Source organism: Drosophila elegans, unplaced genomic scaffold (genome assembly GCF_018152505.1).
Source record: "Drosophila elegans isolate 14027-0461.03 unplaced genomic scaffold, ASM1815250v1 contig_183, whole genome shotgun sequence".
NCBI lineage: Eukaryota > Metazoa > Arthropoda > Insecta > Diptera > Drosophilidae > Drosophila > Drosophila elegans.
In genome coordinates, this window is record NW_024545550.1 from 7,432,600 (window position 1) to 7,456,000 (window position 23,401).

Consider the following 23,401-nt stretch of genomic DNA (forward strand, 5'->3'; position numbering starts at 1 on the left):
ACCCAATTATATTTCCTCGTTGATTACCATATAAATTGATGAGCCAATATTAGTCCTTTCGCCGAGTTACCAAACAAATTAGTAGAATTAGTTTCGATGGTTTTGTTGTATACGTCTCACAATGTTGCATGTTTATTTCTCTCATAATCCACTGCATTCCGATTTGCAGATGGCTTTCGATTTGTGTTCTAATCATAGTCATTACATGTATGTATATATATGTAGATTTAGTTATGTACTATACTTGGGGGACTGCTATTTATAAGTGTAAACCCTAATGCCTAAGTGTTTGTTTATGGGATCTCTCGCATACTCTAGCTATTTTACAAAGTGCATATGTGAAATATGCAGCCATCGATATTTACATACAGTTTAAGTGAATATAGAAATATATATATATATAATTTGATAAGCTTGTTGCAGATATTTGAATTAGCATTAGCTTAGCTTAGGCTCTCCACGGAGAGCTACTTTGAGCCTGGGGTTACCTACTGCCCTCAATTTATACAAATACGTTACTTTATTATTCTAGAGATGTTTTGTTTTTTTTTTTTAGTAGTTTAGATAAGATATAGATATCTTGTTCTCAGCCGATCGCCGAGAATAAGCGACTATATGTTTTTATCAATTAATAAGCGTAATCCATTCTGTAGTGGGGTTTGTAGTGTTATAGTTGATTCTTTTTGTGATAGAAGGATCCAAAGATATCCGTTCATTGGGGCTTGTTGCCCTGATAGACACCCTCCGAGTACTTTGGCCTGCACTCGGCGCAGAACCACTTGCCCTGCGGTGCCACCATGATGCCCACGCACTCGAAGTGGAACCACTCTATCAGGCAGTTGTCCCCGTCGCAGGCGATCATCTCGGACACCTCGTCGTAGGGACAGCGGCAATAGCAGTATACGGATTCACCCTCGCGAGCGAGACGAGCTCCTGCCGGCGGTCGAATGGGGTAGCGTATGTTGTTGGCCTTGAAGTACTGCAGCGTAGCGAAACCGGGATTGGGCAGCAGAGCAGGTGGAATGGGCTGATTGAAGGCGGTGGCTGCCGGAGGCGGTGGTGGAGGTGGTTGGACCGGCAAAGCCACCGGGAGAGGCGCTGGCACAACTGGAGGTGGTGGCGCCGGTTGCGGAGTGGCCACCAAACTGGTCACATTGATCTCCGCATCCTCGTCGTCCGAGCTGCTCTCACTGCTGTCCGTCGGCGGAGCAGTGCTGGGCAGCAAGCTGGGCCGAATCTTAAGCGTCGGAATGGGTGGCAGGTGGTCCTCTCGATCCGGTTTGTGGCGCTTGGCCGAACGAGATCCTCCTGCGCCGTGCAGCGACGACCGCTGCTTACTCCTCTTTCGCGACGATCCAGCAAACGAACTTCCACCATTGCTGTGCGAGTGGTGGTGGTGTCCGCTGTTATTGTTATTCCTGCTGCGCTGCTTGGGCGGCGTGGGCAGATCCTCCTTGGCCCAGGTCAACTGTGGTGGTGGCTGTGGCTTGATGAGCTGCATTCCCACCTGTAGCGGTGGCGCCAAGACGGCACTCATGTTCTCATCGTCGCTCGTATAGCCATAGAACTTGTTTGGTCTTCGCTGGCGTTTCGAACGCTTCAGTTGGCCATCGGCATCGGAGCAGCTGCTGCCCTCACTCATTCGGGTCATCGAAGATTGCAGATGGCGATGCGTGAGTGGGGTGACGGAAAACAGAGACTCTTGGTGGGAGTGCAAGGGAGTTGGTGGCTCCAGGGGCGCTACCATTCCATCTATGGGCAGCGGGGTACTAGCCATGGGTGGCATCTTGCCGGATTTACACGTAGACTTTCGTTCCCGCTTCTTTTTCTTGTTCCTCACCCTTTCCCGTTTCTCTGCAAAAGCAGATGCCTCTTCTGGCAGCGAGGGAGTCGAAGGACGACTGTTCTCCACTATGTCGTAGTTGTTGCTCGGCCGGAGTGGAGCATGCTCCGCCATGAGAGCCTCGCGCTTCTGGGCCAGCAGCTCATTGGCCAGTTTCTGGGGATGGGAGTCGTAGAACTCCTCATCCGTATCCGAGAAAGCCGTATCGAAATCCGACTCATTATACATCGGTGACTTTGGCGATGGAGGGGCAGCAGGATTATTCTCATTCACAGGCATGACACTGACATTCTCTTCAGGATCCCGCTCACTTTGCTGTCCTCTTTTCAGTGACTCTGAGCTCTTCTTCTGCCTCAGGGATTTCTTGCGAGCCCGTTTCTGTGGCGATCCTCGAGCATTGGAGCTGTCCGAGTCGTCGGAGTCATCGCTGGAACTGCTGCTGTTGCTGGAACTGCAGCTGCAGTTGGAGCCACAGGAGCAGCTTGAAGAATCCGATTCCGAGGAGCTGGAGCTGCTGGAACTGTCGCTTTCGCTAGAGGCATTCTGACCAGGCGTTTTGGTGGACGATTTGGTAGTCGATTTTTGTTTAATGGGCGAGGGTTGAGGTGTGCGATGGAGTTTGCAGTAGTCGTGATCGGACCAGGCCACATGAAGCTTGGTGGGCGGCTGGTTGACCACCACAGCATCCTTTTCTTCCTCCTTGACGGCCTGTTCTTCCGGGTTGATAGCCTGATTCTGCAGCAGATTCTTCCAGATCGATACATCCACTTGCTCTTCCTCCTTCTTGGGCTCAGAATCTTCATCGGCTTTGCCTGCCTCAAGCTCCTTTTCTTCTTTAGAGATGTCTGAGGATTTATCCTTGTCCTCCAGTTTAGACTTGCCATCCGCCACATCGGCATCACTCTCTGAGGATGGTGACAGCATCACCTTGGGCATGCCCAGATCATCCACAGAAGATCGCATTGGCACCACTGGCTGCTCCTGATGACTGCTTCTTGGGGCATCGGAATCGCTATCATCGCTGCTATCCGATTCCGAAAGATTGGGTGCAATGAGGTTGAGGTCCTCAAGGGATTCTTTGTTGCGCTTGGATTTTTTGCGCCGCTTACGACTTTCGGATTTACTGACTGACTGCTCCTTCACAGTCGACTCCTTGTAGTCTGGTTCCTCATTTTTGGTAGACTCTTTATTTGTTTCCGCCTCAGCAAAGTCCTTCCCCTCTTGCTGCTTTCCATCTTCCTTTTCCTCAAGGTCTTCTGCTTCCTGCTTGATTTCGTCTAGGTTTTGGGCCGTAACTCCCTTATCCGTTGGCTCCTCGGAAGCTGGTTGGGGCAATTCCTTTACCACGTGACTGCTGGCGTGCTTGAGCAGCAGCTTGCGCGACACAAACTTCTCCTCGCACCCCTCTTCTGTGCACGCATAGCGGAAGTCGCCAGAGTGCATTCTTTGGTGCACCTCCAGGTAGATGGCCTTGCTAAAGACGAAGCCACACTGCTCGCATGGGAACTGCGCGGGCGGCACACAAAAGTGGTAGACATGGCGCCAGCGCTTCTGTTGGCATTGCTTGCAGCTGGCACTCTCCGTTCCGTGCTTCCAGAACAGATGCTTTGATATGTCCTGCTTGTTGCGATAGGCAATTCCGCAGCGATAGCACAAGTGTAACAGCTTGTGCTTCCACACGTGCGCCGATAGCTTAGCCTGGCTCTGGCAATCCTCTAGACAGATGTCGCAGGCCTGGTGCTGTTTCCGCAGATGCACCATTAGCCTAAAGGCGGAGGGTAATGGAGCCATCTCGCACAGACAGCATCGAAACTGGAGGTCATATATACTCCCGGCCACCGCGCCCGGACAAATGTGGCACAGAATCTCGCTGTAGCTGTAGAAGTTCGTCTGGCACATAACGCAGGTGATGTTCGATTTGATGTGCAGCCTCCTATTGTGGGTGTACAGTTCCTTGTGCGTGGAGGTCACGTAGCGGCAGCCGAAGCACTCGTAGATTCGCTCGTTGAAGGGCTCCACATACTTGCCATCCTCGAGACTGCAGCAGCTGGCCGAATTCAGATATTCGTTCTCCAAGAGCGGTAGAAAACTTTTCAACCTTGCGACAATCGTCTCGGCATGCAGCTCCTCTGCCGTAATGCTGTCCACAGTGGCCGTAAATCTGTGCTGGCCGATTAAGTGAAGCACAAGCTGCTTTCCATTCACCGCGATCCGACGAGCGTGGTTGCAATACAGGCAAACGGAATACACTGACTTTAAACATAGTCGCACAAAATCCACCATCGAAAACCGATCCAGAGGACGATCCAATTGCAGATCCACCGTGTGCGTGTCCGCTCCAGCCACCATAATACCATCTGCAGGTGGTAGCGGCTGGACGGGAATCGGTTCAAAATGTCTTTCCTGTAAAGGTTGTGCGAGAGGTTCCAGTGATTCCTCCTTCGCCTCCGGCTGAATATCCCTACTATCCTCCATCTCCGGGCCATTCAAGCTGTCGTCTATGTCCATGCAATCACTGCCGAGGCTGTTGCGACGCTCTCCATCGGGTTGATCTTGGAATTCGGTAACCACAGCTGGTGGGGGCGGGTCGGGCAGGTTTACGTGATTGTTGTGAGGCGATGCAGGCGGCGTGAGAGACCAACGACGCTGCTCCTCCGGCTGCGGCTGCAGCTGCATTGGAGGGTCCACCCCTTGTGGCACAACGTTTTCCACCTCTGCATGGGCCATGATCACCTTAGCCTGCTTTTTTGTGATTATATCCGCCTTGGTTCGCTCAATGTCCAGCTTAGTGCGCTCCAACTCCGCCAGAACACGATTCAGCTTTGCCGAGGTCGAGTCATCGAAGCTAAACGCAGGCGGTGGAGGAGGAGGTGCTGCCTCAACAGGTAAATCCTCTGGTGGCGCTGGCTCAGCTTCTTCCTGCGGTTGCGTAGTGTCCAACTCTTCGTCCTCCGTATCCGTACTGCTTAGAGCAGCATCCACAGACTTTTGGAACTCTTTGGGCACCCGCAACATAATTTTGGGCACAACCAATTTGGGAATGGGGGGCGCTGGAGGATCCTCGACGGGTTCAGGCGCTGGAACTGTAAAAATATTTAGTAATTAGCTTTGAGATAAAGAAATTAAATTACGATAACTTACTGTTCTCTGCTGGGAAAAGGTTCTGGGGTTCCGGTTGCACCTGAAACGGTAGTGCCTCCTGCTGCTCCGGCATGTCCTCCACTGGCGCGGGCTGTGCCAGCACTTCCTGTGGAAGTGGCAGAGGCGGTTCCGGTGGTTTCCGCACCTTTCTCCGTTTTCTAACCGGTTTCCGCTTGTTATTTTTACAACCCATGGCATGACCACCCTTTTGGCCGCACAAAGCACACGGCTGCATCAGCTGGGAGCAATCGTGATCCTCAAACTCTGAGCCCTGCACAAAGGTTGCTTGGCACGTGCAACACACGAGATGCCTCGCCCTATCCTCCGTGCTCTGCTGCAATGCCCACGCATCCTTAGCAAAGTGACACTGGTCGATGTCGTGCTTGTTCTCCAAATGCAACGACAGTTTCTCCACACTAGGATACACATGGTTGCAGTACAGGCAGATGTAGCGCTGGTGCATTTCCCGCATGTGAAGGAAGAAGTGCCAGCACTGGTGCACACTGCTGCACTGAGCGCAGCGGAAAAAGCGCTCCTTTTTCTGTGCCATCTGGGAGCTGCTCCCGCTGCACTGGGCCTGATGCTCGTTCAACAGCTGGAAGCTTTCGAACTTGAACTGCAGATTGCACTTTGCACAGCTTAGGACTTGGCTTTCCACAGGGACAACTGGTGGGCCCACATTGGGATTTCCTTGGAGGCGTTGTAGGAGCAGCGAGCTGGGGACGGAGCGGCCTTCTTCGACCTTTGGCTGCTTTTCGGGTGGGCTGACGGAGGAACTTTTGCTGCGCCTGCGCTTCAGGGATAGTTTCAGCGTCTGTACCCTGACGTTGTTCTCGCTCTCCGGATGATCGATGACCAGCTGGGGCTGCGAGGCGGAGCTCACGGTGCTGCTCCGGCTACTGGTGCTCCTGGTACGGCTCCTACGAATGGGTAGGATGAGGGAGCGCGGAGGCGGCTCCTGTGGAGCAATTGTTTCCTCCACCTTAGTGTTGTTGCCAGTGTGGTTTGTTATCACAGACAGTTGCTTGGGTTCTTCTGACATTTGGCCGGTCTCCACCTGCTCGTCGTCCCTCACCTGCTCGTCGTCCCTCGCCTGCTCCTCGTCATTCTCCAGCTCCTTGTCATTCTCCTGCTCCTCGTCCCTCTCCTGATTCTCCTCTTTTAAAGCTTGATGAGCCCCATTCAATTTGATCGTCGGCACAACCTCAACAGTTGATTTTTTTGACTTCACACTATCACTCTGAACTTCATCTTCCGAATCCGACTCAATTTTTATTACTCCAGAGGTCGCATCTCCATTTTCGCTGCTTGGAAGATCCACGTCCATGGTCAGCGAAGGAGAGTCCACTGTATCGGATCCCTCTAAAAGAGATTCGCCGGCAGGCTGCAATGTAGTTTCATCCGCTTCTGGCTCTGCATTGGAAACATCCTCATCCACTGCAACTTTATAAAGATCTGCTTTGCCGTCCTCACTGCCTAAAGCGGGACTATTGGGATCTTTAATGGACAAAAACTCTCTTTCCTCACTATCCGAATCGGATTGCAGATATATAACTGACGGGGGATCTACTCTTTCCTCATCCTTGCTTTCGGAATCTTCATTGGCAATATTCGGGGAATATTTGGCTTCCACGTCCTCACTTTCTAATTCCTTTGACAGATGAAAGGCTTCCGCCTCCGCAATTTCTGCTACATGTTTAGCTTCAGGAGACTCCAATGGCTGCTCCTCTGCATCAGATAAGAACTCCATTTCGTTATCACTTAGGGATCCGGCTTTGTCCTCCTCCACTTCGGTCTTTAGTTTAATATCATCTGGAAGCTCCTCTTGCAATGGAATTTTTGCGGGTTCTTCGAGCTCCTCTGCACTATCTTCTGCCGGCTCTTGCTTAACAAGATCTGTGAAGAGAGTTTCTGGAGTTTCTGCAGTCTCCTTCTTAACATCCACATGAGATTCCTCCTGTACGGATTTGTGTGCCAGACCAGCAGCCTCCTCTTCTGTTTTGGATGACTTTTCCTGGCCATTTGCCAGGGTTAAGTCTATCACGTCATCGGCGGCGCTCTTTTTCCGCTTTCCCTCGTATTTCTCCTCCTGGTCGTTATTGTTCTCCCTCTGCTGGTGGGTCTTGTTCTTCTCCTCCGCCAGGCCCAGCCCATGATGAGGCTCCTCGAAGTCGTCTTCCTCGCCGCCAGCTCCTGCTCCCGATCCCGTTTCCGATCCTGATCCCGCTTCTCCATCATCTCTGTTAGACGTTAGCTTGGCTTGTTGCTGATCCAATGCTTCCATCATATTTTCTGCATTCACACGCTGTCAACCAAAAAGTAAGGTAAATCGATAAAGCGCACTTTGGGCTATAGTGGATTATTTTTATTACCTTTGCATGCCGTTGGCGCTGAATCCGTTCCGGTTCTCGCTCTCTCTATTTATTGTCGTTCTTCACTGTTTCCTACGCAGCTGAAAGCGAAATTAAATTATTTTGTTATTACGTGAGATATATGGTTTGGCATTTCGACAAGAAATTGACAACAAAGTCGATCGTTTATGCGAGGGTCCATAATTCGCGATACACATTGTTTATCTATATATTTACTGCATAAACATTGCAAGTCACCGGTCTCGGGGGTTTTGCAGCCCTGGCACGTAAAGTAAAGCCAAAATAATTGAAAATACCAAAATAAATGGTAGCAAAAAGTTAGCGAGAGAGCAACTTTACTGCTAAAAATAAACGAAATTACTTGAAATGTTCTTGGAATGGACACTACAATCACATGTACAGCAATTATGCACGTTTATTTACCTGCTCTTCTTCTCCTGCTGTATGTTTTTGTTGGTGTTTTCAGCTTAGTGTGTTATTGTTGTTGTTCTTGCTGTACCCCTGTGCTTAGGTAGAATTTTCCCACAAATTGTAGGCGGCAGAGAGAGAGAAAGGAGAGAGGCCAAAGAGAACGGCGGATTTTACGCGCGCAAACCGCAAATAGAGAACGTAGCCCAAAACAACAACCGATTTCACGGAAGTTTGCTGCACAACTGAACCAAAAAGAGACCGAAACCGAGGGAACTGAGAAACCGATTTTTGCCGAGACGAGACGGAACAAGAACGGGGCGCCCCCACCCCTCGGCGTACAATTATACAATTTGCGATTTGCGCCTCGCGCTTCAATTGTTTATCAACGCCCAGGACTCGCAATCGTTATGCAAGTGGATTTCAGAATTGCATGAAATTATTTATTTGGATAGTCCCGGCCAACACAAAATCTGGTCGCCTTTTTTGCGCGTCTCTTGTGAGGGGTAAAAAATTTTCTTCTTTTTGCACGTCGCCGTCCACGCTTTGCATTTTATGTGCTGCCCACTTTGTTCGCGCACTTTTCCACTGTGTTTCAGTTGCAAGACCTTGGGTATTGTATGTGGAATGGGTATTTCACAATTTGGCTGCGTTTAGCGCTCGAATTACGCGTGAAAAACAAGGATTTAGCAATATTTTTCGCCTTTTTTACAGCCATTGAAACACGCGCAGAAGCTAGTGATGCGCGGTGGCTCGATAGTTCGCGCAGCGTGCTACCAGTGATGTGCATGTGCGATAGTGGAAACGGGTTTCCCGGTTCCGATCGATTTGTTTCCCGTAAAGAGCCCGATTTTATCGATAGGTAATGATTTTGGATAAACTTTTAATTTTAAGGTGCCGTATTTCTGAAAAAGCGAGCGAAAATCGGAATAATGTTACTGAACACATTGTCTTAAAATCATTATAAATAGATTTTTTTTTCCATGTATTAATAATTCATTTAAAGGTTACTCGATTCGTTGTGATAATTATCACAAAAGAATTGAACTCATTGTGGTGTTTTGTTGTTGTTACTTTTTATCTCAGGAATTGTAAAGCTCTTGTTTAATTGTTAAGCCTTTTTTTAAATGTAAGAGTGTGTGATTAATTTTTTCTTTGGGGATAATAGCCTGTTCCCACAGGCACTATCCACCATCTCTTTGAATGATGGTCCGTAAGGTTTTGCAAACGATTCCCGGTTATTTCTTGATGGTGGAATTAACGTTCCCAACCTCACGTTTCTAGTCGATGTATTTTCAGTGCAACTCCAAGCGAAGCAAATCCAAGCGAAGCGGTTGGAATTTGTGATGGATGGTGGACTGGTCTTCCCACTGTGGTTGTTGACTTTAACTCTATCATTTGTCTGTTAGAAGTACTTTTTCCGGCTTTTTTAATGGCGGCCATCTTTCTTTCTGTGAACCGGAGACACCCCAGGCAGCAATTTGAATATAGAGTAGATATAAGCCATTCTTAAAAAGTTCAGAAAATATTTAATCATGCCTTTATGGACTTCAATGCCTTTCTGATGCCTCTTAGCCGGTCGGAATTGGCTAAGAACTATGGCACCTGTTGCACGCCCAATGAGAAACAATGCCTTTACCACTTAATTAAACTCCTTGCCGTCACGAAGCACGTCATTTAATTATTCTGCAAGTTTGATTTACGGCACTTTATGTATCTGTGACGAAGGATTGTTGCTGGGCTCGATACCTCTTAAATATCGATATTTTGAAACTTTAACTAGATTAGGAATTAATTGTGATAATTACAAGATATAATAATTCAAATTAGCAAAGGCAAATTTATTCTAAATGATTTTCCTTATTACTCCTCTCAAAACAGCTATCGATATTTTTTGTCCATCCCTGAGAATCTAGGGTCAAGTGTCATCTCGATTTGACAAGCTCTTTCCGTTTCCTTTTTGCGTGAACGTCCAACATGAGAGCCAAGGGATTGGTTAGTATTTAACAAAAAAATGATTTAAACAGTCATTATTTGTGTTTCAAATGCGTGCAACAGCCAGGCAAACATATAGCGCATGCAATGCAATTGTTTGAATTTGTGAAGATCCGCAATTTCTATGTGAAAAGACGGCTGAAGAGTACAAAATGTTGTAGACGTAGTTTGAAAATCGACAGTTCTTGAATAAACTGGTATTAAAAACTTAATTAATGCACTTTAAAGATGTTGTGAGGGGTTTTAGTGTAAGGCCCAGCTTGTGAAAGCCATTTAAAAGGTTTACAAAATTTAATTTGCGTCGCCGAAAACATAACCTTCAAAAGCCAACAGCCATGCGTGTGTTTGTTGTTTGCCTGCTTCTGGCTGCATTTGTTTACAAAGTTTTTGAAACCTTTTGACTAAACAAAATACCACTTTCAGTTGAAGGAGTACGAGGTCGTGGGCCGCAAGCTGCCCAGCGAGAAGGAGCCCCAGACGCCCCTCTACAAGATGCGGATTTTCGCTCCCGACAACATCGTGGCCAAATCCCGCTTCTGGTACTTCCTGCGCCAGCTGAAGAAGTTCAAGAAGACCACCGGCGAGATCGTGTCCATCAAGCAGGTGTACGAGACGTCGCCCATCAAGATCAAGAACTTCGGCATCTGGCTGCGCTACGATTCCCGCTCCGGCACCCACAACATGTACCGCGAGTACCGTGACCTGACCGTCGGCGGTGCTGTCACGCAGTGCTACCGCGACATGGGCGCCCGCCACCGTGCCCGTGCCCACTCCATCCAGATCATCAAGGTGGAGTCGATCGCCGCCGCCAAGACGCGCCGCGTGCACGTCAAGCAGTTCCACGACTCCAAGATCAAGTTCCCCCTGGTCCAGCGTGTCCATCACAAGGGCAACAGGAAGCTGTTCTCGTTCAGGAAGCCCAGGACCTACTTCCAGTAGGTTTCTCCTGCAGTTTTTGACCTATGACTTAGTGGATTTTTCAATAAATGAGAACGTTGAAGAGTAAACTAGGTACAAGAGCGTCTTTATTTGAGTTCGCCGCAGGCGTAGATGACAATCTTTTGGTTGGGAGTGCCCGACTTAGAACCGCATCGTTCCATTTTGCGTACCACCTCGGCGCCACTGATGACATGACCAAAGACCACATGCTTGTTGTCCAGCCAATCGGTTCTGTGGCATAAAAATACGATTAATTAATAATAACATGGGATAGCGTGCGATGTAAAGCTCACTTTGTGGTGCATATGAAGAACTGCGAGCCATTTGTATTGGCGCCAGAGTTGGCCATGGATAGAGTGCCGAAACTATTGTGTTTCAGGTTGAAATTCTCATCGTTGAACTTTTTGCCATAGATGGACTTGCCGCCAGTGCCATTATTGTTGGTAAAGTCGCCTCCTTGGCACATCTGTTGAACAAAAAACGGTTAGTACAAAGGTGGGCAGGCTTATGAGTTCTAGAACCTACAAACTCTGGAATAACGCGGTGAAAGGAGCAGCCCTTGTAGCCATAGCCCTGTTCGTGGGTGCACAGCTGTCGGAAGTTTTCGGCCGTCTTGGGCACCACATCCGCTCGCAGGAGCATTACAATGCGACCAGCATCGTTGCCGCCAATCCGCACGTCAAAGAATACTTGTGGGTTGCGTTTCTCCGCCTTTTCAATGACCGCCGGCCCCGTCGAGGGTGCCGTGTCCACCTTCTCCGCCTCCGGATCCCCTTCCGGCTCCAATGTGGCGCCCGCATGCTTCTGCAACCAGTCGTCATCAGCCCAAACAGGCTTGAAACTGTCCTCTTTAACGCGCACCGGCTTGGCCAAATTCACACGTATTGTGCGGCCACAAAGCTCTGAATCATTCTGGAAATGGTAGAGCAGTTCATAACGAAGCTATATGTTTTTATACACCACTATTTACCATATTATCTATTGCAGCAGCCGCATCCTCGGCCTGTTCGTATTCTACAAAGGCGAATCCCCGATGGCGTTGTGATTCGTAGTCCGCCGGCATTTGAATGTCGGCAATATCACCAAATGGTATGAAGGCATTGTTGAGCAGTCGCTCTGTGACCTCGTCGGCCAGGCCACCCACATAAACAGTGCGTTTATCGTTGGACATGGCTAAATTAATTCATGAAATTAAATAAATCTACAAGTAACAAGAACCCCAAACAAACAATAGTGTGGCCGTTGGTTGTTGAGCTTGAAAACCCAAAAGCCAAAGTTGCCGGACCGTTTTTAAAACATATATTAGCCTGGATCCGAACCTTTTTATTTCCATTTGGCAATGCCATATGCGGATTAAACGTTATGGTCGTTACGTTTTAAATTATTTATTGATTATGATAAGCTAAACTAAAATTACGTGATTACTGCTCCACTTTCGTTGCCACAAAAGCCCTCCAAATTCGAACTGCATGGGCTGGTGAGATTTTGCACGATCGTCTGGGGCCACAGTAGGTGGAAAACAGTCACACAATAGCTCGGCACAAAGGCAAAGGTTGCATACAGGATCAGGGAGACGCAGCTGCCCAGAAGGACATCTGAAAGGGAAAACAACTTGGTGAGATATCGTCGCAATCCATAAGCAAGTCGGGTGTTCGCCGCTCCATGACTAAGACACTAAGACACCGACTGACTGACCGGCGTTGATAAGATATCGATGAGTAAAGACAGCAGTTGTTACTTTGTAGATACGTCTTGGAATGGTATGGCATGGTGCGCTAATATTCCCGAGGGCATGGGTCCTTAGTACTTACTCAGGAAGACCTTCTCCCAGGGCTCGCAGATGGCGATCTGTGTGTTCAGCTCGTAAAGCACATACAGCCATTTCACATAGCGCTTGAATTTCGCATAATCCTTGGCCAGATTTTGGAACATGCTGTTCTTCGACATGAGCTTGTGAAATCGATGTCAGGCGATGTCGACAGTTTCAGGGTGCGCGGCGAACTAGCCCCACGCCAGGTGCGACACCTGGTACGCAGGTACCCCCGTCACCACCTTCTTATCACTGCTCCGTACAACAATGTGGTTTTTTTACCCTTTTGCAGAGGGTATTATACTTTTCAAATGAATTGAAGGAAACGTGTTCGACCTCTTACAGAATATAAATTATGGTCACAAATGTCTCCTTCACATTTGACTGAATTTGTAATGCAAATATAAGAAAAATACTTAGAAAATACTGCTTGGCCAAAGCCAAAAACTCGGAAAAATCAACTGGCAAAAGGTTGAATTGCCACACCCTCTTGAACTCATAACTATCAATATATTGTCGTTTTATATATTATTTTATATTTAAGGGTATAAAACCTTTGGCTTGCCGAAGTTTTGTTTCTTTGTTGTATTCTATTAATACATATATATACATTTTTCGGGCTGTAAACCAAATTAAATAGATTTCAAATCGGCCTCTTTCGCGCCGACAGTTGGGTAGCGCTGCGATAAAAAACAGTCCGATCGGCTACGCTAGCACTCGTTAACTCGTAGGGTGATGGCTGATAGCGAATCCCGAATGGCAGGGGGATTGCCTCTGGCCCGGGGGATCTCTGAATCACACCATCAGGGGCACCATGGAGAGCAGGAACACCCACACGGACAGCACGTCGTTGGCGTGGGCGTGCACATGGACAGCAACGCAAAACTCCACCATAGCGTCGTGGTTGTAGTGGATGCAGGTCGTCCGGATGCGCTCCGATATGGCCGCTAGATTGGTGTATGCAAAGTTGAGGGTGAAGCCGAAGAGCTGGAAGCAAATGGAAATAGGGTTGCTGATCGATTAGGTTCGTGATCGATGACGGATGAGTGTTGAGTGGGGTCGGGTAAGGCAGAGGTCGCTTTGTGACGAACAACTGCTATCAGCTCTTATCTTTTTTTGGTATTAAAGGGAGGTTTTTACACGGTACATATACCTGCGAAGTGGTTCACATTTTACTGGCCATTATAATGACAATTCACTTTTTTCGTAACCAATAAGGCTAGAATTGGATATTTTTTTGGGTAGGGACTGGACAAGCTTTGGTAACATGAACAGGCGATAGTAATATATTTTCTTTATGCCAATAAAACCAAAACTACTTCTTCTATTGTTAAATATGAACCAATAATAGTTAAGGGGCTTTACCTTTTAATTTGGTGTGTTACTCATCTCAACTTAAAATTATGTAGGCTAAAATATCCTTAAAATTAATTGAAATCTTACCCTGTAGTTGGGATATTCTCGTTCAAGCTGTTCGCTGAAAATAGGCTCATCATAACGTCCTCTGGAAAAAGTGGACAAATTTTCCATATCGCTAAGGATCTTCTGGAGACGTGGTTGAAAAGCTCTGTTAATGAAAACCATTTTAATGGTTAATTAACATATATGGGTAATTAAGGGAAAAACTCACCTGTTCCAAATGGTTTTCCTGGTGGTGCGCCAGGCGCTGATCTTCTTCATGATCTTCCGCTCGATGTGCTTCTGCAGCTGGCTCAGTTCATAGCTCCTCTTGTACACGTAGTCCAGCTTCTGGACGCCACTCTGGGGGGCAGGAACTCGTCGGCTGAAGAGTGGAAACCAGCAGGCGCCATCCTGGAAATTAAAATTTGTCATGCTGACTCGGGCTTCCGTTTGAATGTTGAAATATATCTGTCAAAACAGGCAAGATAAACAGCGAATTGGCAAGATTAACATATTAAACACTGATAACAAAATTGGAATAGTAACAACAAGACTGTGCAATAATAATAAAAATATTTATGTTTTATAATGAAATTAATTATAAAATTATAGTGTTAAATTACATGCGTATCGAATTGCATGGTTTAACATGAAGTATTTAAATGAATGTTTAAAGATTTAGATTTAAAATGGGAAATATTTGTTTAAAAGGCTTTATTTATACTTAAATTCAAATTAAATCTCCAGATGAAATTTAGTCAATCCATTTAAATTCAGTACCGAAAAATAGTCAAACTAAAAATTATATAAAACAATTTTCACCAGTTTAGTCAAACTTACATTCTGTTTTGCAACCACACAATATATTCGCCTCAGCGGACAATGCACATCCTGGAGCTGGTATCTCTTGCCAGTGGCAGGAGAAACCAGGACAAGTTCAGCAGTTTCCGGTTGGCGGAAAAGCACAAAGGAGCACTCGCCATGGGGACAGGCCACGCCCAGGATGAGCCAGCACTCCAGGCCCAAGCAGAGCATATAGTTACAGAGCAGGACACCCAGATCCTTGACCGAGCACCAGGTGCTGTCCAGCAGCGTCTGATTGTCCAGCCAAACGCCCCGGAATCCCTGGCAGGGATCATAGGTGCGGAACTGACTGAGCAGCGAGACAAAGCGACAGGAGGCTTCCAGTGGATTCTCCCCGGTGGCCACCGCCGGAGGAAGGGGCACAGCATCCAGGAGTCTCGTGAGGCACACCCTCTTGCCCTGGGCCGTGCACACCAGTGGTTCCACATACCGCTGTGGCTGGGGCAGCAGTTGCAACAGTTCCAGTCGCCTTTCCCCCAGATATTGCTGCGTTTCCGGCATTTCCGCACAGGCCAAGGCACTCGATTGCAGTGGCATCAAATCTCCGCCACCGGGCTCGATGCTCAGGTAGAGCCACAGGTGCACTGCCTCCTTGAACTCGGGATACTGATCCGCGGACATGTTGGTCACCGAGTCAATCAAAGGTCGTTTGTAGCCCACCAGAACTTTGGGCATGGCCAACTCGATGCAGCCCTCAAACTGGGAATACAAAATTTGAAGTTTTGGGAGTTAACAATTTGCTAATTAAGGGGTAACCGCCAGTTATATGCTATTTTCGGGAATTTTTTAGAATTACATATATTTAATACATTTTTAGTTATTTTTGCATTAAAAAATGTCCAGATTTCTTTTTAAACTTCAAAGTTAAAGTAAAGTAACTTACCTTACGACTGGCCAGCAGACTATTGATGGGCACCCGGAATTCGCCCAGCCAATTGCACTGGACCCGCTGGTACAAATCGGAGGCCTCGTCGCTGTACTGCTGCTCTATGAGCTCGTCGAACAGACTGATCTTGAGATCCTCGCGCAGATCCCCGAACTGACTGTGGATCTGCAGCTGCAGTTGCTCGTTCCAGGTGGGATTGCTGCCCTCGGCGGTGCGACTCCGGCACAAACGCTGGCCATAGCTCAGCGTAACAAAGGGCCGAACATTGGAGTACATGAGGGCTGGAAGGCGTCATTAATAGTGACTCATATGGCAAAGCTTCTAAAAATTAATCTGGGAGTCCCATGATCTCCCTATCTAATAATGAGATTATGACTCACACAAGTATTTTAGTTAAACGATTTGGTCGTTCAATGAGTAATTCTAGTCATCAATCATTTTTAGACGGCGTTATCCCTATAAATTGTCAATTTAATTTGTAATAGTCTTTATGTTCATTTCATAATACCCTTTTTAGAAAACATTATGACTTTATGATACGTATGCTTATTTATTTCAATGCCACTAGGAGAGGGAATTTTATAAGTCCCGACTTCTGTAAAACAATTTTCGTCTACACATAATTTTAATTTTGACTCTTTCGTGGTATTAATTAAAAACTTTAATTTTAAATTCATTTCACAATGGTTTAGTTTGTATGACAATTTTTTTTGGTTGTAGTTCACCTATGTTATCATTTTTGGTTAAATATTCTATATCATCTATAATTTTAATGGAATGGATGTTAGTTGCGCTTTGGTATTTGTTTTATCAAATTGGGACCAGAAGAAGGGTTTCCCTATTTTATAAATTTAATTACCAATTCTCGCTAACTGATTTTACTTATATTTTTAATGAAATATTTCCATTAAATGATTAATTCTAATCCCCAATCAATACTCACTCTGTGTGACGAACAAACTGGTGCTCATATCGCCTCCAGAACTGGTGCGTCGCTCGTTGAGATTCAGGATGTGGCGACTGCGGACCGGAACCCCTGTGGCCCGGACCACATGAAGGGAGACGTTGAAGTGCTTGAAGAGATCGGTTCCGGACTGCTGCTGGCCAGACCAAATGGCTGGTTCCCGGGGCAGTGAAGTGGGCTGCCCTTGGAAAACGGAGCAGATGGCCCGCCAGAGAGCTGTCCAACCGGCGGCAGATGAGTGATCCGAGTCCTCGGCCAGGAGAAGCAGCGGCAGAGGCGTCTCCAGCTCCTTGGCTCTCCGCGAACTCTGGCTGGTGATCACCTCGTAGAGCAGTTGGAGGAACTTGCGCCCCCGGTGCTTGTGCAGATCGATGGGGTTCCAGTAGGTGCCCGGCTCCAGGAGCTGAACCTTGGTTCCGAGCCCATCCGGCAGCTGCTCCTCCTCCGAGATTTCCTGCTCCAGGGCGGGCACAAAGCGTAGCTGCCTGGTGTGCAGGTTTCGCTGCTGATGGCGAGAGTGGAGCAACTGGAATCGTCGGTTCTCCAGGAGCTCCTCAATGGCACAGAACTGGAGCTGCTGCTCGGCGAAGATCAGCGGAGGCAGCTGGCTCCTCCTGGTCCTCCCACTTGGCGGTCTGGGTGTGACCAGCTCCTTGGAGGCTTCGGGCAAAGCGCAGAGTTTCGGCGGCATAAAAGTCTGACGCAGTGCGTCCGGTAGTCTTTGCACATCGTCTAGATTGTGGGCTCCTCCCCATCCCTCCGTGGATCGGTATTCGTAGTACAGATAGACATCGCCTGCCAACTGGGTGGCGGATGAGGATGAGGTTCGGAAGCTGAGCCTTTCCTGCATCGCATCCTCCTTGGAGCTCAATAGGAGCGGGGTGCTCATCTGGGCCAGGCGGCGACTCTTCGGAGTCAACGTGGACTTCTCATACAGCTGGAGGTACAAAATTTAATCACAATTAAAGAAAAGTAATAATAAACGGTAAAGATAAATATACTTGGAAAAGACAAGCATTTTAAATTAAATTTAAATATTTTCCCTTTTGATTTTCATTAAGTTATTTATTTTACATATTGAATGTTAAATGTTATATTTCAAATACTAATAAAATATATAGCTTCATTATAATAAATACAATGTTATTTAATTGGATTTTGAAAATAGTCAAATGAAATCAGTTTTGATCATCATTGCAACAAGTTATTGTAAATTATTATTTATTGAAAAAAAAGGAATTCTAACGAAAAAACCATTAATTATTTTTTAAAAAAGTAATGGTAATAAAAAAGCATTTCATTAGTTATGGAAACAAACAATGCTAAAAGCTATTTTTTTCATTAAAATTTGAATGGTAATGAAAACTTCCCTTAAAAAATATTATATTTTTTTAAAAGTTAAAAATATATTTAAAATAGATTTGCTGGTATGGTGGGATCCATTGACAATTCCACATTTATAGTACTTTTCAATGATGGATTAAATATGGATAAGGGATAAAAGCGAGTTCTTTAGAGGATGAACTTTAGTTTTGATTGAAATATACAGTTGCATTAGAATCGATTAAGAACCAACAGCCTTAAACTTATATACCCACCCAAATGTTTAGGTTCTCTGGAAGAGTCCTCTCCAGAAGCACTCCAATGCACTCGTTGATGCATATCTGCAGATCAGGCTCGAGGCGATAGCTCCTGCTCTGGCCGACAAACTGGCCGTCCAGGAAGATCTTGAGGAAGTAGTTGCGGGCCTTGGGCAACTGCTCACCGGTTGGAATGGACAAGCGGGCGGCGGCCTCATCCGCATGCAGGCGGATGACCTCCACAAAGGGTTCCTCTGGGTCCTTGAAGGCTTTGTCGTAGTCCTTCCTCAGACTGGCCATGACCCTATCGAATTGGGGCTTGCGCGGAGGCTTCGATTGCCCCTCCGACTTCCTCCTGCCGATGGCCTTTTGCTCACTCCACAGACGGAGTCGGGTGTAGAAGACCTCCAGCTGCTCACGATAGACCTCGGCCAGGTCCGTCTCGAAGCACTCCTTCCAGGCGGAATAGGAGGCCTCCAGGTCGGGTGGGTGCATCACCCGGAGACCCAGCTGGAAACGGGTGCACTGGAAGCGCTGCTCGTGGCGCAGTTCCTTCAGCTTTGCCCACTCCCGCAGCAGACGCTGGAGAAGATTACGCTGCGCAGCCGACTCCGAGTAGTAGCGCTCCCTCAGCTGTTGGGTGAGTCTGAGTTGCCTCTTCACCTCCGCCGTCTGATCCTCTCCAGCCGAGGCTAGCATTTTGAGAGCCACTTGGCGAGCAATCTCCAGTTCCTCCCTCAATTTCCGGCAGATCCTCTGCCTTTTCTGCTGCATGTAGATATCGAAGAGATCCTCCAGCTGCTGGGCCAGCCGATGCTCCTCCAGCAGTTGAGGATGCAAGCTGAAGCGGAGCTGCTTGAGGCTCAATTTGAGGCACCGTCTGGTGGGCAATCCCTGGAACTCCCCAGCCGGCATGGGTGCAAAGAACACGCTCTGGAACTCCTTGTGGCACACAGTGCGATATAGCCTATCATCTAGTAAAAACTTCGGGGCACTTCCCCCACTCAACTGGGCAACCAGCTCGGAGCTCAGCTTGCTGGAGTCGCTTTTGGCCTCCTCCTGGAAGCGATTCAACATGCGGATCTGGGAGTCCTTTAGCTGCGAGTCACTCAGATGCAATTGAAAGTGCAGGGTGTTACTGGGTCGGTACAGTAAGCTCTCGTCATAGTAGTGCCGCTGCTTGAAGAGCTGACTCCAAGCCAGCGGTGGATCCTGCAAATCAATTTGAATGAATGTTTGGGAGGGCGAATCCGAAGGATCCACAGCCAAATCCCCGCCAGAATCTTCGTCGCTCTCCTTGTTGTTGCCTTCCAGCACCGGAGAGACCTTTTCCTGCAGCTCCTCATCGTCGTTTCCATGGAAAAACTGCAAACTGAGTGCCTCCAAATCGAATTCCTGACCAGCGATGTGGCCTTCCGTCTGCTTGAGTAAGTGCTGCACCTCCTGCTCCCTTCTTCTATAGCCCCTGGTTGTGTGGGTCTTCCGTTTCTTTTTTGTAGTCTTCTTGGGTGAAGTGGACTCCATAATTATTACTTAAGTAGAAACCCTAAGGCAGATACAAACAATATACCGCCTGCTTTGACTTTTTTCGGGTTGCTAATGGCAACCGACTATCGTCTATCGCTCGTGACAAATAAAAACATACCCCAAACATATTTTGTTTTCGTTTTCTTTTTGCTGTTTACATACAAATACATCGCAAATCTACTTTTAGGCATACTGGAGGGAGGGGTGTGCTCAATAAAGGTCATTAATAAAAGATGTTATGTTCGCAAGGGCAAGTGCTGATTATGTTGGAGTTTACTTTAGGGCTTATAATTCGTATTATGTATGTATAGGCAAAGGTTCCGCTCAGAGTTGTTTGCAAGCAGACGCGCGCTACTGGATTGGATAATGGGTTAGGGCCCTGGTCTCACAAACCAGGGCGTAGACGCGTCCCGGACACGAAATGAGAGGCGACAGGATCGGATCGCTTCGAAGGAGGCAGGGGACGACAGCGGATGAGTAGCGTTAAGGGGGTCGTCTACTCCAGCAGGGTGACTTCTTCCTTGACTAAAAATTCAACAATCTCTTCATCCACTTCATCAGTTTCCAAGTTGTCTGTGTCGACATCTGTTGAAAGATAGAAAATCAAGTTTAATAGATGAATCAAAATTAAGTGTCTAAAGACTTGATTATACATAGACACAAATTGTTATTAATATACGTTTTCGTTATATACTTTAGCTTTAGCGAAAGATAAGAAAATTAAATTTAATATAAGAGGCAAAATCCTTTTTGTTGGTTAAAAACAACGTATGATATAAGCTTGAGCTTATATATGCAAAATCTTTGAAATAATATCAAATCTAGGGAAAAAAATTATGGCTTAATGATTGATAGTGAGCTGCGTGTAACTACATTCTCTTTTACACATTATTTCAGGCTGATAAATATGGGTTTGATAAATCGTTTCAAAAAGTATGAGACCTTAGTCTTGTAAAGCGCAAATTTGAAAATTCTTGCCAATGATATAGTGGTGCTATTAATGTCTTGAAAATACTTACGCCCTCGCAGCATGATGCGACGACTCTTCTGATCCGCCCACTCGGCGATGCGCTTGTTGCGGTACTCCATGAAGGTCTCGCGCAGCTGGGAGCGCTTCTCGAGCAGCTCCTTGGAGGCACGGGTGAGACGCAGGCGATCCTTCTGCTCGAAGGCGGCGTAGTACTTCTTTAGGTTCTTCTTGATCTCCTTCTGCTTCTCCTCGCTAAGCAGAGTTGGCGGACGCGGCCGCCACAAGAACTGCACAAAGTTCTTGAGGATGGTGCGCTTGATGATGCGGCCCTGGAACGTGTACATGTTGAAGCCGGTGTCCTCCTTCACCTTCCAGGAGGAGACCCCGGTCACAACGTAGCGTCCGGTGGGATCCCACTCGACCTCGGAGGCGCGGAAGTGATCCGGCGACGCACTGATGATGTAATCGTTGGTGGAGTCCACAAACTCAAAGGTGCCCATGGTGAGGTTGGCCATCACGATGAACTGGCCGCGTGGCGACCAGAACAAATGCGTGCAGGACTTCTTCTCCAAGCGCTTCACCAAGCTGGGCTTGACACCCTTGTTGACCTCGTAGAAGCTGACGTTTGAAGAGTTGGGCTCGCCGTGGATAATGGAGAACTTGTTGCCGATGGGCTCCCAGGCGAAGGCCAGAATCAGCTCGCGAATCTCCACAGAGTCGACGGGAATCTCTTTCTCGCGCATGTGGAAGATCTCAAAGTTGTAGAACATGCCCAGGAACTTAACGTCCAGGTCCTTCTTGTCCTTCTTCAACTTGGAGTAGCGATCCACCTTGACGCACAGATAGTCGCCGGATTTCTGCCAGTGCAGCTTGCAGTCGGCTACATGGAAAAGGTTCTTGTTGCGGATCTCGCGCTTTTTGGGGATCTCCATCAGGGTGACGCGGGCGGGTATCTGGTTCTGTTCCTCCACCCAGTAGGCGATCACATTGTCCGTGGGCGACCACGAGAAGCCTCGGATGCCCGGAATCTTGATCGACTTCAGGTCGAGCAGATAGAAAGAGGGCGTCTCGTAGATGTGGATCGAGTTCTCGCCCATGCGGGCCACAAACTTGTCGTCGTGCGACCAGCGGAACATGGACAGCACCGACATGCCATCGGCCACGAACGAACGCTTCTCGGCTCCGGTGCGGATGTCCCAGATGATGATCTTCTGGCCCGTGGGCGTGGGTCCGTAAGTCACGAGGTAATTCTCGCAGGGCGAGAACTCCACGAATTGGGTGCCGGGATGGGGGAACTTCTGGATCTTCTGGAAGCTGCTGCCGCCCCAGATGGCCACGCCGGGCTTGTGGAACGTGACCACATAGGTGCCCAGCGGGGACCACTTGACGAAGGTGTCGGTGAAGCGTTCGCGGGTCTCCAGCTCAAAGGGTTCGGGCAGGACGTTCTGCCAGAAGCCCACCTGTACGCAATTGGGAGCTGTTTCGGCGGCAACGCAGTACTGGTCATAGGTATCGGGGTCGTTGATGAAGTTGTACAAGTCGCTCTGCACCTTGAAGGTCTGCACAGTGGGCGGTTCCCACTTCTCAGGGATGTTCTCGTACCTGCAAGGATTCTAATTTAAAGATTCCATCGATTTATTGGTTGAAGTGGGGCAACTTACTTCTGGAAATCGGTAAAGAGATTGACGGCAAAGGTGTGGTTCTTGTCCAGGCGGTGGTTGTTCAACTTCTTGACCGCCTCCTCCGCCTGGCTGGCCTGCTTGTACTCCATGAAGGCGTAGCCCTTGGTCTTGCCCTCCTCGTCTACGGGATAGACCACATTGACAATGTCGCCGCAGTGCGAGAAGAGCTTGTTGATCACCGACTTCAGCTTCTCCAGGCGCACCGGCTCCACCTTGGGGATGTTGTCCACCACTACCACACTCTCGACGCCGTCCGCTTCCGAGGGGCGCTGGGCCAGCATGTCGCCCAGCAGAGCTGCATAATATATGATTTATAATATAATGTGATTAATAAAATATGCAAACTTTCGCACATCGCGCACTGATTGAGGTTAAGATCGCCGCGTGTGCTGTGCTGGCATTAAGGAAAACACACCTTCATCGGAAATTTGATCCACAAAACCGGGCGGATCATCGAAGTTTGGCTCCTCCGTGTAGTCGCTGTCGTTAGCATCCGCACCGGAGTGCTCCTCGCTTTTCTTTTTGGCCATTTTCAGCGATCTATTTGCAAATTTCCGTCATCAAACACACACGCACAAAGTGAAAAAGGAAGAGTGAGATGCCGATTTTGCCATTCACGGCGAATCAGCTGCGTAGTGTTTTGTGAGAATGGTGAGTGTTGCCAACTGGCAAACTGAGTTGGCAACGCGGTAGTGAAATCGTGATTAATGTTTTGAAAACAGTTTGTTTTTGAAATTTATTTCCATTTATTATTTGGTTCGATTACGTTTGTGAAGCAATTTCAAAGCTCCGACAAAGATTGATTTTGGCGTCAAACGAAGCTGTTTTTGAATAGATGGAAATGGAGTTCAAGTTCTAAAATGTTGATATAACTGACATATTATTTAAGCAGCAATAATATGTAAAATGACCGCATAAGCGGAAATCGTTCATTGAAATCCGCTGAGTTTTTTGTGAGTTACTATTATGTTGATACAATAATTTATTTTTAAAATTGTTTGTACAATTCGCTGTGGGCT

The 23,401-nt window shown here is 47.6% G+C and overlaps 6 protein-coding genes across 6 annotated transcripts; 1 reads left to right on the forward strand and 5 right to left on the reverse strand.

Moving 5' to 3' along the window:
- Positions 1-100: 100 nt before the first annotated feature.
- Positions 101-8,528, reverse strand: LOC108144684. Its single transcript, XM_017269749.2, has 4 exons — positions 7,780-8,528; positions 7,357-7,436; positions 4,985-7,289; positions 101-4,926 (listed from the first exon to the last, which is right to left on the reverse strand). Exons 3-4 carry the CDS (start codon positions 7,269-7,271, stop codon positions 713-715), a joined length of 6,501 nt encoding a protein of 2,166 aa, XP_017125238.1. The 5' UTR covers positions 7,272-7,289; positions 7,357-7,436; positions 7,780-8,528; the 3' UTR covers positions 101-712.
- Positions 8,529-9,650: 1,122 nt separating this feature from the next.
- Positions 9,651-10,766, forward strand: LOC108144817 (60S ribosomal protein L18a). Its single transcript, XM_017269948.2, has 2 exons — positions 9,651-9,759; positions 10,183-10,766. Exons 1-2 carry the CDS (start codon positions 9,742-9,744, stop codon positions 10,696-10,698), a joined length of 534 nt encoding a protein of 177 aa, XP_017125437.1. The 5' UTR covers positions 9,651-9,741; the 3' UTR covers positions 10,699-10,766.
- Positions 10,763-11,937, reverse strand: LOC108144816 (peptidyl-prolyl cis-trans isomerase E). Its single transcript, XM_017269947.2, has 4 exons — positions 11,669-11,937; positions 11,224-11,610; positions 10,992-11,164; positions 10,763-10,929 (listed from the first exon to the last, which is right to left on the reverse strand). The coding sequence occupies exons 1-4, from the start codon at positions 11,867-11,869 to the stop codon at positions 10,785-10,787; spliced, it is 906 nt and encodes a 301-aa protein (XP_017125436.1). The 5' UTR covers positions 11,870-11,937; the 3' UTR covers positions 10,763-10,784.
- A 130-nt stretch (positions 11,938-12,067) lies between these two features.
- Positions 12,068-12,713, reverse strand: LOC108144650 (serine palmitoyltransferase small subunit B). The gene is made up of 2 exons (XM_017269695.2): positions 12,510-12,713; positions 12,068-12,293 (listed from the first exon to the last, which is right to left on the reverse strand). Exons 1-2 carry the CDS (start codon positions 12,643-12,645, stop codon positions 12,112-12,114), a joined length of 318 nt encoding a protein of 105 aa, XP_017125184.1. The 5' UTR covers positions 12,646-12,713; the 3' UTR covers positions 12,068-12,111.
- Positions 12,714-13,088: 375 nt separating this feature from the next.
- LOC108144648 (coiled-coil and C2 domain-containing protein 2A) lies at positions 13,089-19,770 on the reverse strand. Its single transcript, XM_017269693.2, has 7 exons — positions 18,222-19,770; positions 16,603-17,560; positions 15,657-15,940; positions 14,750-15,472; positions 14,139-14,377; positions 13,952-14,075; positions 13,089-13,495 (listed from the first exon to the last, which is right to left on the reverse strand). The coding sequence occupies exons 1-7, from the start codon at positions 19,725-19,727 to the stop codon at positions 13,304-13,306; spliced, it is 4,026 nt and encodes a 1,341-aa protein (XP_017125182.1). The 5' UTR covers positions 19,728-19,770; the 3' UTR covers positions 13,089-13,303.
- Positions 19,771-19,856: 86 nt separating this feature from the next.
- Positions 19,857-22,974, reverse strand: LOC108144649 (eukaryotic translation initiation factor 3 subunit B). The gene is made up of 4 exons (XM_017269694.2): positions 22,798-22,974; positions 22,362-22,677; positions 20,750-22,302; positions 19,857-20,315 (listed from the first exon to the last, which is right to left on the reverse strand). Exons 1-4 carry the CDS (start codon positions 22,910-22,912, stop codon positions 20,227-20,229), a joined length of 2,073 nt encoding a protein of 690 aa, XP_017125183.1. The 5' UTR covers positions 22,913-22,974; the 3' UTR covers positions 19,857-20,226.
- Between the last annotated feature and the right edge of the window lie 427 nt (positions 22,975-23,401).

Coding starts and splice junctions, on each gene's coding strand:
- LOC108144649 (XM_017269694.2), bottom strand. CDS start 22,912: ATGGCCAAAAAGAAAAGCGAGGAGCACTCCGGTGCGGATGCTAACGAC. Junction 22,678..22,797: donor GGATCAAATTTCCGATGAAG/GTGTGTTTTCCT, acceptor TATATTATGCAG/CTCTGCTGGGCGACATGCTG. Junction 22,303..22,361: donor CTCTTTACCGATTTCCAGAA/GTAAGTTGCCCC, acceptor GAATCCTTGCAG/GTACGAGAACATCCCTGAGA.
- LOC108144650 (XM_017269695.2), bottom strand. CDS start 12,645: ATGTCGAAGAACAGCATGTTCCAAAATCTGGCCAAGGATTATGCGAAA. Junction 12,294..12,509: donor CTGGGAGAAGGTCTTCCTGA/GTAAGTACTAAG, acceptor TTTCCCTTTCAG/ATGTCCTTCTGGGCAGCTGC.
- LOC108144648 (XM_017269693.2), bottom strand. CDS start 19,727: ATGGAGTCCACTTCACCCAAGAAGACTACAAAAAAGAAACGGAAGACC. Junction 15,941..16,602: donor CAGTTTGTTCGTCACACAGA/GTGAGTATTGAT, acceptor GACGCCTTCCAG/CCCTCATGTACTCCAATGTT. Junction 15,473..15,656: donor GTCTGCTGGCCAGTCGTAAG/GTAAGTTACTTT, acceptor TTGTATTCCCAG/TTTGAGGGCTGCATCGAGTT.
- LOC108144816 (XM_017269947.2), bottom strand. CDS start 11,869: ATGTCCAACGATAAACGCACTGTTTATGTGGGTGGCCTGGCCGACGAG. Junction 11,165..11,223: donor ACCGCGTTATTCCAGAGTTT/GTAGGTTCTAGA, acceptor TTTGTTCAACAG/ATGTGCCAAGGAGGCGACTT. Junction 10,930..10,991: donor TTCTTCATATGCACCACAAA/GTGAGCTTTACA, acceptor TTTATGCCACAG/AACCGATTGGCTGGACAACA.
- LOC108144684 (XM_017269749.2), bottom strand. CDS start 7,271: ATGATGGAAGCATTGGATCAGCAACAAGCCAAGCTAACGTCTAACAGA. Junction 4,927..4,984: donor CCTTTTCCCAGCAGAGAACA/GTAAGTTATCGT, acceptor ATATTTTTACAG/TTCCAGCGCCTGAACCCGTC.